Here is a 14,858-nt window from a genome sequence, read left to right on the forward strand (position 1 = left end):
ATTTGTGGATGAGAGGTGTGTGTGTGTGTGCGCTCCTGCATTTCTCCGTTGGCTTTAACACAAACACATTTGCGCAGACAGGTCTAAAGAACCCCTCCCCCCGCCAAAAAACACACACAGAGCAATTAGCACCATGTCATAGTCAGGATTCTCCACTGAGGTTTCTCACCTTTCTAAGTTTGTGTTTGCTCTTTTGATGGAGTTCTTAAAACCCAAAAATTATTTATACTGAGAAAAAATTATTATGGGTCACATAATCACAAACACAAACTAGCACAGATACATATGATCAAGTGTTTAACTATTGTTTTCATTTGTTTCTATGACCAGTAATAATATTAATAATAATTATTATTGTTAGCCCAACTCTTTGACTATTTAAAACAAAGGGTCTCCCATTTTTGCCCATTTACTGTAAGTAGTTGGTTCAAGTAAATGTTTTTTTTAAATACCCAAACAATCCCCAACAATTAAAACACGCACACATGACTTTAGAAATAAAATGTATTCTTCCAAAACTAGTCAATCGCTTCTTAAAACCGTTCTCACCTCTCCGCCAGTGTCTTTTGTTAATCTAAATGTGCTGATAAAAGAAAAGCTGCAAGTAGCCGGCTATTCCATCCCCCGAACGACTTAGAACGTGCACAAACTTCTCCCAGCTCATGCCTTGATTGATTATCTGGGAGTGAAGTGGAGTTTTAGAGAGGAAATAATAGATCATTATTTGGAATACACGCTTTTCACGTGTGTTCCGTTTCTACAGTAATCCGTGTAAACACATTTTTAAAACAGAAACGTTTTTCATATTGTAGTAGTAAATGACAAAATGTAAGCATAAACTATATAATGTATGAAGCCTGAAGTCCAAATATCAAACACTTTCACAAAAGGAACAAATATAACACAACAAGTATGCTTTTATTCAAAAAATATAACTGGGATCGTGAACGCAACTGAGAGAATGGAACTGAATTTAAAAAAAGCTAACCTTTACAATTATCATGCATTTACACTGGCTCTTACAGACTGACTGAAATCAAATGTATGTTTTTATTCTAAAATAGTTAAGTACATGCAATATTAGCGTCAGATCGGGTTTGAATACACGCTGTTACAGAAGGAGTCAGCTTATTCAGTGCAGCACTTTCAATGCACAGTACATGCAATATTATTTGAAAACGAACAGCGTCAGATCGGGCGTATATTCAAACCCGATCTGACACTATTCGTTTTCAAATAATATTGCATTAGTGCGATGATGTTTTTACATATATTGTCTCTTTCATTCATCTTGCGGTTTGTAATCAGTGACCGCGTGTTTTTTCCCCGATCTTGCCAGTTCGCACATGTTGCTGTATGGTGCTGTTTCTTTTATACTCCAGGACATGCAGAGGACAGAATAGTACAGAGCAGTAAGTTCAGCGCTATATGCAATCAGACAGACAGACAGGCAGAGAAGGCACTAGATATATAAATAAACAGGGAAGGCACTGTATAATAGATATATAAAAAACAGCTAAGGGGATAGATATATAGATAGGTAGGTAGGAAGGAAAGGCACTATATGATAGGCAGACAGGGAAGCTTCTATATAATAATATAATATAATATAATGTTATAATTATAATAATAAAATATAATGTTAAAATCACGTGATTGCAACTCAGCGCAGCTAAATTGCTGGCGTGTGTTAACGTGTTCTTGAGAACAAAGCACCATCTAGTGGTGGAACCAGGTAAATGAATAAATAGGGCATGAATGGGCGTGTTTACTGTGAAATCTTGACACGCCTTCTATCAGTAGAGGGAGGGGGGGATCACGGCGTGCATAGGGCAGCCGTACGCCATTCGCACGCCATTCACACGGCCGCGGCTATTTGACGTGGCTCCATCTGTACACACATAGAGCACATAGAAGATCAAATACAAAACAAAGCATTTAACGTGCTACTTTAATTACGATGTGATTTGAGAAACTGGTTAATTAAACGATTTTAATATGAAGTTTATGATGTTCTACTTTAATGACAAAATAAACTATGTGATTAAAGTGGAAATGTCGAGATTGAAGTTGACATTTCGTGCTTTTTCCTCACTGTGTGCCTTTTTTCTCTGTACCCTAATTAAGCTTTCATATGACACTCAGACAGTGGGCTTACAACTCTTCTTTTCACGGCAACTTTGGTATGTGACTTCTTTTTTATTTCCGGCACTTATGCGATTTTGTTAATGTGAGCTTTCAAGTTTCTCCAACACGCTATGCCACTCGATCAACTTCATTTTGTTGATTATACCACGGTTTATTTGAACAAATAGTATGTTTTTCCTTTGCCTCCACTTGGTATTCGCTGAAATTCTTATATTTTCCCCGTGCTTTTCCCATTGTCTTTTCACAGACGGCTGCGCTTAAGGGCGATTTATATTGATTTGCATATTCAAATAGGCGTAATTCTGGGAGGATTTGGGGCGTTACGTAATGCGCGTGCATGAGCGTTAGTTTTCACGCTGATCGGAATTTATGTAGCGGAAGAACGTGGAAGTTGGAGTACGCACAGATTCCTGCATCCGGATTTTTCTGTGCATAAACACATTTCGGCTTTTGTGCTTACGCCATGTTATAGTGCGAGTTCTACGCACGGCGTTATACATGAGGCCCCTGATCTGTAAACAAATTAAATTTATTAAAATGGTGTGTACACGACCATTAAAGAAGTGCAAAAAGCCTGTACTGTTAATGTTTATTGGTATTTTGCATTGTAGTTCAGAATTCCCATTTGTTAGATTGCCCACTGATCTAAACAGTGCACAAGGATTGTTACTATTGTTCTCTGTTAATTTAGTATGGTAGTAGTCTAAGTGGGATGCAAGGAGAGTTTTTTATTTTAAACTTTTTAATGCTGTCTCAAAATGCAGTTGAGAAAACCTGCTGCTTTGCAGGTTGAAAACTGTCAGAGCTTTTCTTTTAGCATCTAGGGGTCATGAACCAGGGAGATAAGACACAAACATTTTGCAGTTTGGCAACTAAAAGCTGAGGTGGTATTTATTCAAATTTCCATTGACAACTACATCACCACGATCTGTGAGCATAATGGGGATGAATGCTTGAGAAAACTGACCTGATCTGGGCTTGGGCTCCCACTTGTGTTGACGAAAAATCCAAGATTTCTTCTTTGTTATTGTCTTGAGCAGGAGTGGGGGAAAAGCTGCCCGGGGCACAAGCAACATGGCACAGAGTTCATATTGCAGTTTTGATTCCTGATACTGAGGATGTTTCTTCTAACAGGAATGTTTTCCATGTCCTGAGATATTATTGTCAGGCTAGAAGCTGCTGTATTGGTCTCTCAACGGTCCACAACACACTGCAGCTCATGGTCTGCCAACTTTGAACCAAGTGACAGCAGAGCAAGAGAGCAAGCCAGTATGAACAACATTGAAGTCAAAAACAGAAAAAAGAAAATTCTTAGTCAGGGAAGCAGTAATCCTGAAATTTGGATGAGAATTTTCCCATGATGCAGGTTTAAATACTATTGCAATGATGAAGCTATTACACACAACTTCTATGGAAATGCCTCTAACAACCCAGCCATGCCTCAAGTCCCAGAAAACATGGCAAAACAAGACATTAATTTGTTGATCCAGTTTGTCTGACTTCAAATTTCATATTTTTTGAAGTAAAAAAAAACAGCAAAAATTCTACATATAGACAAATGTATTTTATCATTGGGAAAGTCATTGGGAAACCAAGACTTGTCAATCATCTAGTCTTTTTATAAAAGATAAACATTTTCTTGGCTCAGTATAAATATCATTCATTCATTCTCCACCACTTATCCAAAGCCGAAGTGAGGCACATACATCCATTTCTCCAGCCATCCTTGCCAACTCATACTGTGGGATCCCAAGATGTTCACAGGCCATCTGGGAGATATACACTCCCCAGCAAGCCCTGGGTCTTCCCCGCAGGCTCCTCCCAGCAGGTCATGCCCATACAACCTCCACATAAATGTGTCCCGGAGGCATCCATATCAAATGTCTGAACCACCTCAATTTATTCCTCCCAATGCGGAAGGTCAGAGGTTCTCTAAGATATTCAAATTCCACCACTTAAAACATTAACTCACCTCACACTCAGAGAGGACAGTCCACCTTTTTTCTTTTAAGGACCATGGCATCAGATTTGGAGGTGCTGATCATCATCCCTGAAGCTTCACAATTGGTTGCAAACCATCCCAATGCGTGCTGGAGTTCACAGCCTGATGAAGCCAACAATACCACATCTGCAAAAAGCAGTGATGCAATTCTAAGGCCATTGAACTTGGGCCCTCTTTCCTACCCAGCTACACCTTGATATCCTGTCCAAGAAAATCACAAACAGTATAGGAGACAAAGCACAGCACTGGCAGAAACAGTGCTGATGTTTTTCTGAGTATGCAGGCATAGCTCTCACTGTGATTGTGCAAGTACTGAATAGCCCTTATTACTGTCCCTAGAACCTCATACTTTTCCAGCACCCCCCAAAGAATCTCTTGAAGAACACAGTCATATACCTTCTCTAAATCCAGAAAACACATGTAGACTGATTGGGTGTGCTCCCATGCCCCTTCCAGAATCCTCATGAGGGTAAAGAGCTGATCCAGTGTTCCACAGACTGGACAGAATCCACATTGCTCCTCCTAAATGTGAGGTTCCATGACTAGGTGAAGTCTCTTTTCTAGTACCTTGACATAAGCTTTTCCAGGGAGGCTGAGAAGTGTGACCCTTTGATAGATGATGCGCATCCTGGTGCCCCCCTTTTTAAAAATGGGGACCACCACCCTGGTCTGTCACTTCAGAGACACAAATCCTGATGAGGACATAACATTGAAAAGACATGTCAGCCATGACAGTCCAACAGTGTCCAGAGCTATCAATATTTCTGGGCAGATCTCATCCACCCCCAGGGCCTTGTCACTGTGAAGTTGCTTAACTACATCAGTGACCTACCTCAGGGAAATGGGCCTTGATCCCCCATAGAGGAAATGTCCATCAGGTTCAAGAGTTCCCTAAAGTGTTCCTTCCACCGCCAGACAACATCTTCAGTCTGGGTTAGCACTTCTTCACATATGCTGAGAACAGCCTGGGTGAATCCCTTCATGCCTTCCATTTGTGAGTCGTCTGATGGTTTGTCAGGACCTCTTTGAGCCCGATCAATAGTCGCTTTCTATGGTCTCTTCGAACACCACCTCCCACACTCAGGTTTTTGCTTCCTTGACTGTCAAGGTTACAGCCCTTTTAGCCTGTTGGTCCTTCTCTGCTGCTTCGGTAGTCTCCCTTACTAACCATACACAGAAGCCCTCCTTTTTCAGTCTGATGGCATGGCTTGCCTGTGGTGTCCACCACTGGGTTGCCTCCTGAAGAAGCACCTATGGCTTTTTGGCCAGAGCTCTTTGCAACAGCTTCTACAATGGAGGCTTTGAACAAGGCACATTTAACTGTGCTGGAAAAGCTCTTTCAGAGGTTGGAGTTAAAAGTCTTATGGTCAGGGGTCTCCTCCAGACATTCCCAGTCCACTCTCACTTCTTGCTTGCACATTCCATGTCTATCCACCCTCACTACTTGCACTTTCCATGTCTATCCAGGTGAATCCCCTACCTCTGACCCAACACAACTCTATGGTAGTGATCAGTCGATAGCTTTGTCCCTCTCTTCATCCAAATGTTCAGAACATACAGCCGCATATCCAATGATATGATTATGAAATTGATCACAGATCTTTGGCCTAAGGTGCTTTGGTACCACATACACTTAGTGGGCACATTATATTCAAATATGGTGTTTGTTATTGACAAACCATGCCTAGCACAGTTCAATAACAAACCACTGCTCAGGTTTAGATCAGGGAGGCTGTTCATTCCAATCGCGCCCAAGTTTCTCCAGTGCTACAATCATGGATGTTGAAGTTGCCCAGTCAGAGCCCTTCCCTCCACAACCTTTAGCCACACAGAGGCATCTGTGGGATAAACTCCAACATGGCATCGACCAGGCAGGGGCTCAGTATGAAGCCCACTCCCGCCCGACACCTTCCAAGGCAAACTTCAGAGTAAAGGAGAGTCTAGCCTCTTCGAAGGGTTTGGTTCCAGAATAAAGCGAGTGAGTGGATGTAAGCCTTACAAAATCAGCTGTCTGCCTCGCTTACCAACTCTGATTCTTTCCCCCCAAGAGAGGTGACATTCCACATCCCAAGTGTCAGTTTGTTTGTCTAGGTTCCTGTCCAGCAAGGCCTCTGCCTTCAACTGCTACACAGGTCAATTAATTAGATTAAACATTGCAACAGTTATATTATCTTTTTTAGAAAGCTTGCAACACCAAGTGCAACAGTTCTCTATCTTCTACAATATATTCAATACCTATATTTACTTACTTTTTTGTTTATTTTTTTTCCCAGAAGCTACTGCTGAAGTAGAAATGACCAATAAGGAGCAACAAGAACACTCAGCAACCAATTTGGGATCTTTCAAACAACGACCAAGTTTATTTTCTTTTAAACTTCCCAGTTTCAAAAAACATGCAGGTGAGCAACATTTTCACTATGTGGTCTAAACAACAAAAAAGATGATAAATGAAAGGTATTGATCAAAAATAATCATTAACAAAGTCATTGACTATGCAAGCTGAAGTCTTACATTGTTCAGATATAAAACTCTATCAACAGATTTAAAGTGAAGTAGTGAATATATAAACATGATCATTTCTGTTATTGGATGTTAATCGATTGACAGCAAGATTACTTTAAAAATGAGAGTTAAGTTGCTGAAATATTGGTTCATAATCTATGGGAAGTCATTTTTATTGTCTTGCCTATTAACAACACATAGACATCCTCAGAAAGTGAAGGTATACTAATGATTAGCATTTTTTATGTCTTTATTTGTAAGCTGTATTTAGTAATCCATGTTGACTAGCACATACAAGTAAGAATTTCACTGTGCCCTGCAAATTAAATGATGATGCATAAACATATAAACCTTTATTTGTTTAAAAAATCAGTTTAACATTCAGTTTCTTTTATTTTTGTTATTAAGTATTTGTGACATCATGGTGCGCTTTCTTTAGCCCCAGGCTTAAGCCAAGAACCACTCGAAAGAACACCAACAATTCAAAGTGAACTGACCTGAAAACACCTCCATGCTCAATCATGCAGGGCTTTGTGCATTGTATTTATATATATATATATATATATATATATTTAAAAAAAAGTCAGACATGAGCATCAGTAGGCTTTGCACCCTAGGAACCAACTACAACATTTCAGTAATTATTTACCACTCTGATGCTGATCTTTATGATCATTAAATAGATCATTACAATGCCAATTGTTGAGAAGAATTCATAATTAATTGCAGAATTACAGTATTTGAGGGGTCCTCTAGAGTGCCGCTTTCTCTTGCACGATTTGCTCAAAAACTAATCAGCACATCGTCAGCTTGTAACAGGCTTAAGTTTCAAATTTGGTATTTTTCCCTCTAGTTATTATAGCTGTAGACCATCCTCAAGAAACTATGAGAACCCTAAAACATTGAGATCCATCAAAAACCAGAGATCGAAATTTTTAATGAATCAATAGGCTATGGCGGGGAAGTTGCAAAGCAAAAATTGAACTACCAATTAACCTAACACATATGTATTTGGGATTCAGAACAACACTGGACTATATAAAGAACATCCTATGGAGTATTTAAACTCCACAAAGTTGATGTCTGAGTCAGCATTCACACTCACAACTTGGGAACTGTGAGGCAGCAGCCTCAACCATCTGTATCCAGTGAATACAAAATGCCAACAATGAATGAATTTGTACTTAGCGAAGTTCATTTCAGAATAAAATCAGTTTTTCTTTTGGTATAAATCCAGAAATTTTCACAAAAATCTGGTTGCTACCTCTTTTTAATAACAGCTTAGTCGAATCACAAACCAGATAAAATGCATAACATTATAGTGATCATTTATTTTCTTTAGATTAAAGTTACAGTGCATATTATGTACTTACATGCTGTAGAATACAGTGGTTTGAAATGATGTTGACTATAAAACATAATAAATATGTGATCAATGAATTATTATAGTGAAAATCAAGAGACACTGATGCTTATATATTTTTCTGCAGTATTATTAGATTATTTATTAAGAAGGCACTAAGAGCAAGTTTTTACATAAATATCAATTAGACTAAATGTATGGTTAAATAAAACAAGTATCTCCTGGAGAGTGGAAGTATTAATTGTCACAATGAAGGCGAGCATTAATTACTGTCAAAGAAAACTGTCAATTACAGGGTGTAGTTCATACATTGTCACTTTTCACAGGTGATTATATTATTGTTTTCTATGAAGACTCTTGAGACAATGGTGCACTCAGAATCTATTTTAGAGGTTAATAAATGACAAAATAACATTAAGACATCATATGGGTCAATATTCAAAGAGCTTTAGAGAAATCAATAAACAGTTTGAACTAAAGAGAAAATTCTGTTTTGATGGATCTTTTCCTTGTAGAACCCTCCTTTATAGAGGAACTTCAGGATCAGGCAGTCTACTTTGGGCAGGAAGTCACATTATCTTGTAAAACCTTGGGACATCCAACTCCTGAAATTCGATGGCTCAAAGGTGATGGCATGTGTTTACAGGACTTGTACCTTCTTAATGATGAGCAGTTTCTTTCTTTCTTTCTTTTGCTAACAATGCTTTGTGTGTGCATTGTTTTGTTTGGACTAGAATGTGGGCAAAAAAGAGAGCAATTTCAAAAATATTGTGTACACATTTTTACAAGATTCATTTATTATATGATGCATAATAATATTTTGTTTAAATGTATAATTCCTAACTACATCCTTACTGCCACAAGAATCTGACTTTACAAAAGTGTGACTGAAGGCAGTATGATTAAATATTGCATTATTTTTCACTCAATATTTCTATTTATAAAGTGACCATTAAGGTAGTTATTGGAAATTAGAAGCAATTTAATTTTCAAGGTAGCTCTGTATTATTTATGCATTGAGTTGAATGAGGAGGTGCTATACGGTCACGGGCGGCTGGAGGTGGAGCTCAGCCGGGACGCCCGAGGGGACCGGAGGAGAGCTGGTGCCTCCTCCTGACCATGAGGGGGCAACCACCTTGGTTTTGTTGGTGGCCTCGGGTAAGGGGCTTGGAAGCCCAACCCTGTAGGGGCCCATGGCCACCGCCAGGCGGCGCCCTGGTGCCTGAAGAGACCTGGAGCCCAGCACTTCTGACACACCAGGAAGTGCTGGGGGGAAGAGGAGCAGGAACACCCGGAGGACTTCCGGCTACACAGCTGGTGCTTCCGCCACACAGGGGTGTGTCGGCGGAAGCTCCTCAGGAAGCACCTGGAGCCCATCCGGGCGTACATAAAAGGGGCCGCCTCCCTCCAGTCGACAGCAAGAGTCAGGTGGAAGTGGACGGAGCTCGGAGGAGAGGAGAGGAGTGGAAGCGGTCTGAGGACTGAGCAAGGCATTGTCGTGTGGGCAGGACTTAAAAGGGTGATTGGTGCTGCAGCACTGGGTTTGTGCACTTTATTTGTAAATTAGGATTGTAAAAAAACAAGTGTGTGGAGAAAGAACATTGTGTCTTTTCTAGTTAAGATTATAAAAGTCTATAAGGAGTTTTATAATTTAATTTGGAAAATGGACCAGGAAATAATGGACTTTCTGTTTAGGAAAATCACAAGAGCAGTCTGAGGTCAGATAGGAGTCAAAACAATAAGAAACACAAAGAACCTACAAAAATAAGTCAAAAACAGAAGAGTCAGAACAGAGTGCCTAACACTATCTGCTCCTCATGTTCTCTCTTTATCCAAAATGTCATTAGTCTTCATTGTCTTCAATACAAAGCTTGGACTCCAGATCTTTTATAATGGCTGCGTTATTACACCACATTCCATGTTAGTATGGTGTCATCTACTGCTCCCACCTAACTGGCAACAGAGGTAATAACTAACAATATTCACCACAAGCAGTGGTGCCACCTATTAAGAAAACCACAATCAAAATGGCGATGTCACAAACATAACATAATATTAAATATAAATATAAATACAAAATGTAGTCCCCAAATTGTGCTCATGACATCATCTTTTACACAAAAGTAAAATGCTTGTTAAGGATGTCATTTAATTGATTACATTTTATAAATAATGTTTCAAAGTACTGTGTTTGTATTATCGCTATGTTATTTATTGGTCTTACTTTAATGTTGAGATTACATTCATTCATTATGTTTGTAACTGTTGTCAATTGGTGCAAAGAAGGTCAGGAAAAATTGAAGCTAGGTGCCTTCTTGCCTTTTTTGTTCCGGGCCCATGTTCTATGAATGTTCAAGTACCTGAAAGTGAAGTTTTGTAGTCCTTTGTACAAAGACTCTGTGAATTTTCTACAATAACTACCTGCTACTAAGGATTGTTGCTCACAAAACATATTTAAAAATGCACATTTAAAAATAATGCCCCCTCTCTTTGATGCCTGTTAAATGTTAATGCTGCATACAAAGCGTGTTGTTAATACTGATCACATTTAAAATTAACTATATTTGAGTTGATCACTTACCGTACATGTTATATATTTCCAGAGTTGTTCAATATGTGTGTGTGTGTGTGTGTTTAAATAATGTGCTACTAATAGTCATGACAAATTTCTAATAACATCCAGATCTATTATCAGAATAAATTTGTGATTTGTTGATAGACATTACCTCTCCCCCTCTTTCAGTCAGTTAAAAGAAACAAAGGCTACTTCTCTTGGAACAATTGCTGTCAAATCAGTTTTATTATGACTTAAGTTTTTCATTAAATCTTTGTGCGCCTTCTGCCTTTTTTTTGATAAAGTAAATATCCTTTTTTGACCTCAGGAAATCTGTTTCAAATCTATTTTGCTGGAAACACTTTTAATATAGTTGGAATTTGTTTTTCCCTTTATTTCCCAACTTCACTTTGATTGTACTTGGGTGCCCTAGAGCTATACCATGCTGATTGTTATACCAATATTTCCTGCTGGACACCAGGAATGTGTACATTCCCAGATCCCATACCCCATATAAATGTCATGGGTACTTAGATTATCCAAGATCTGGATATTAAGAGAATTTTTTGCATGGTTATTTTGATATGGATTTCTGGTATATAAAAGTTTAGCATTGGTTTAAGATTTAGGATTTTTTCTGTTCAGCATTTAGGGTTTGGCAAAAGATCTATTTTGTGAACTTGGCACATTTTTCTGATCTTATCTTTTTTCATTAAAAAGACCCCACTGTCGTATTGCAAACAGAACAGTTATAGTCTCTTCATGAAGACAACTTTTTTCGTTCTGACCCAATTACAGAAAGGGAGAGACAGACATAGATACTCTATTCATCCCCTTAGGGAAATTCAGGTGTCCAGAAGCTCAAGTACATCAATGAAAAATTGTTCAAAATTTCTAAAAAAATTAGAGATCTCAGCAGCTAGGATTAATAGGGCATTTATGACTAGTGTTGCCTAGTGGTATATATATAGTACAGCAGCAAATTTCTGGTCATCCTGTCTGATTACTGAACCAGTGTCACATGGAACGTTTAATCTGCTGGGCAGGTGGTGCTTCTTGTCTTCCCCTTAGTCAGCACAGATATCGTGATCCTCATCTCAAGCTCACACCTTGAAGGAATAGGATGAGGGTAACATATGTTTTTTTAATTTTATTGATTTTATTTGAAGAAAGCAATATTCTATACAATCATGCCAAATTTAACAAACCATAATTCCACCCCTGCCCAAGAGAATGAGAAGAGAGCCAACAGCATGAGAAAATCTTTAAAAACAACAAAAAAAGAAGAATTAGTCTTTTCCCTGATATAAGATAATTATATCTTACCATATTTTAAAATATCTTGAATTAATCCTCTAAGTGAGAATTTTATTTTTTCCAATTTCAAATAGTATAGAAAATCGGTTACCCACTGACTTTTAAAAGGTGGGCTGGGATTGTTACAGTTGAGCAAGATAAGTCTACAAGCTAGTAGTGTGTTATGAGCAATTACAATCAATTTGTTCTTCTCCACTTTGAGCCCACTGGGAGTACAGCAAATACACTTGTTAATGGGTTAGGTGTGATTGTGACACCAAGGCTATTTGATAGGCATTCAAAGATTTCTGCCCAGAATTAAATTAATTTGGTGCACACCCAAACATTCATATGTCAAATCTTGCCCCGGACAAATTTTGAACATTTTTAAACAAGATAAACGTTCTCAATAAAAGAATTATGTTGGTTGATTGAATGCTTTGCATATGTGGAGCTGGAGTGTATTCTATACACGGCTGCCTTCCACTCCTTTTCAGAGATGTTAAGTGAAAGCACTTTGAGCTACATTTTTTTGTATGAAAATGTGCTATATAAATAAATGTTGTTGTTGAAAGATCCTTTCCCTATCTTACCCTAGGATCTTTGAAAGGATCTTTGAAAGGAAGAGACTTTATTGGGCAGGTTCCTTTTAGCAAAGTTTCAGGTTTAATAGTAGTGGAAAAATTGTGTTGATGAGAAGTTAAATTTGAAGCGTAATTGTTCATAGGCTGCAAAGACATTATTTGTATACAAATATCTAAGTGTTTTCCAGACATTAAATACTATGTAGTTTTGAAAGTGTAGAAAAAGGTGATTATCGTGTAACAGATAAAACCTTCTTTGTCTAAAAATGCTTTGAGCATTGGTTACATATTCTGAGTGACTGATGGACAATTGAATTAACAGTATATTGACAATGATTTGTATTTACTGGGGCACAAAGTAGGGCATATAAAGGAGTACAGCTAGATTTTATTTTTACTGCAGATGAGGCTTGTGTATATTCATCAATTTGTGTCAATGCCCAAGACTTTATAGCGTGTATTTTTTCCGCCCAGTAATAAAATTAAAAGTTAGGTAGTGCCATGCCACATTCTGCTTTAGGTTCTTGTAGAGTTGCCCTTTGCAAGCATAGCTGTTTTGAATTCCAAATTAATTAGGTTATAATTCAATCTAATTTCTTAACAAATGATTTATTAATGTATATTGGGAAGCGCTGAAATATAAATAGAAGCTTGGGAAGGATGTTCATCTTGACAGTATTGATTCCTCCTGGTAAGGTGAGATGGAAGGTAGACCATCTTTTCATATCTTGTTTAATTTTTTCCATACAGATAGCAAAGGTTTGTTGAAAAAGATCATTATATTTACTTGTGATATTTACCCCTAGGTATTTAAACTGACCTGCTAAAATAAATGGGAAGGTGTCCAGGCTAATATTGTGTACTAGAGAGCTCACTGGAAAAAGCACAATTTTATTCAAATTAATTCTGAGTCTAGATAGCTTTTGAAATTTTGCTAGTGCATTGAGGAATGCTGGTATGGAAGTTTTTAGATATTATATATACAGTACCATATCATCTGCATATAGTAATATTTTCTGTTCAAGTCCTTCTCAGGTATTCCCCTTTATCTGATTTCAAAAGTGAATGGTCAATGGTTCAATGGCAATTGCAAAGAGCAGTGGTGATAGGGGGCATCCTTGTCGAGTACCACGTTCTAGTTTGAAGTAGTTTGAAATAATGTTGTTAATACAAACATATGGTTCTGGACTGGTATAGAGTAGTTTTATCCAGCATATATGTTTGGGCCAAATCCAAATTTGTGCAATGTGGTAAATAGGTAGTCCCAAAGAACCATGTCAAATGCTTTTTCTGCATCCAAAGTTAATAAGATCTGTAGTGTGTTATATTTTTTAGGTGAGTATATTATATTAAACAAAGTTTGAAGAGTAGAAGATAAGTATCTGCCTTTAATAAATCCATTTTGGTTTTGTGAAATTATAGAAGGAAACACTTTCTCAATCCTTCTAGCTAGAAGTTTGGAGAGTATCTTAACATCATTATTCAGAAGTTAAATTGGTCTGTATGATGTACTGTACATTGTAATAAGTCCTTATGTTTCTTGGGAAAGATGGTAATTATTGCTTTGTGAAAAGTTTGAGGTACAATTTTGTTGTCTCTAGCTCCTATAAACCATGCGAATTGCAGTGGAGCTAACTTATTTGAAATTTTTTTATAAATATTCATCAGGGCCTGCTTCTTTCCCATTTTGAAGTGAGTTTATAACGTCTGGTAATTCTGAAAGTTTCAGTGACTTATCCATTTTCTAACTGTGTCTAACTGTGGCATTTGTAACACGTCAAAAAACTCTTTAGATTGTATCTTATCTTTAAACTGGGTAGAATATAACAACTTATAGTACTCTCTAATTGTGTGAGTCATATATTTATGGACAATGATTTATCTCCATCAGTGTTGTCAATTTCTTTTATTGCATTGCAAACTTGCTTGTAGATTTGGTGAGCTAAGATCTTATTAGCCTTCTCTGTTCATAGTATCGATGTCACAATTTAAAGATGAGCTCTTCAGTTTCTTTTGTTGTCAAGAGGTTAAATTCTGATTGCAAAGTCTGGGTTTTCCTATATAGTTTTTCATTTGGAGACCTGGCATATTCTTAATCTATTCTGGTAATTTCATTAATTAACTCTGATAACTTCTTGATTTCCACTTTATTTTTGTGGGAAAGATATGAAATAATCTGTCCTCTTAAAAAACCTTCAGAACTTCCCATATTATTCCTGCAAAGGCCACTGATTATGGATATACATAATTAATTTGCTCAGAGATGAATACTGTACAGTTCTCATCAACTAATGACAGGGTGTTAAGACACTAGCTATTATATGAGTGTGTAGGGCATAGTGATTAAACTCCATGATCAGAGAGGCATGGTCGGAGATAGCAATAGTGTCATACTTGCAAGATTTGATA

General features: G+C 37.6%; 1 protein-coding gene across 1 annotated transcript in view; it reads left to right on the forward strand.

Annotated features, from left to right (window-relative positions):
- LOC120529892 (obscurin-like) overlaps positions 1-14,858 on the forward strand; it is a 177,068-nt gene that overhangs the window by 91,869 nt on the left and 70,341 nt on the right. Inside the window, exons 13-14 of the mRNA XM_039754109.1 lie at positions 6,424-6,549; positions 8,531-8,641. Coding sequence (XP_039610043.1) covers positions 6,424-6,549; positions 8,531-8,641 — 237 coding nt within the window. The remainder of the gene's footprint in view (positions 1-6,423; positions 6,550-8,530; positions 8,642-14,858) is intronic.

The sequence above is a fragment of the Polypterus senegalus genome, chromosome 5 (genome assembly GCF_016835505.1).
Source record: "Polypterus senegalus isolate Bchr_013 chromosome 5, ASM1683550v1, whole genome shotgun sequence".
Taxonomy (NCBI): Eukaryota; Metazoa; Chordata; class Cladistia; order Polypteriformes; family Polypteridae; genus Polypterus; species Polypterus senegalus.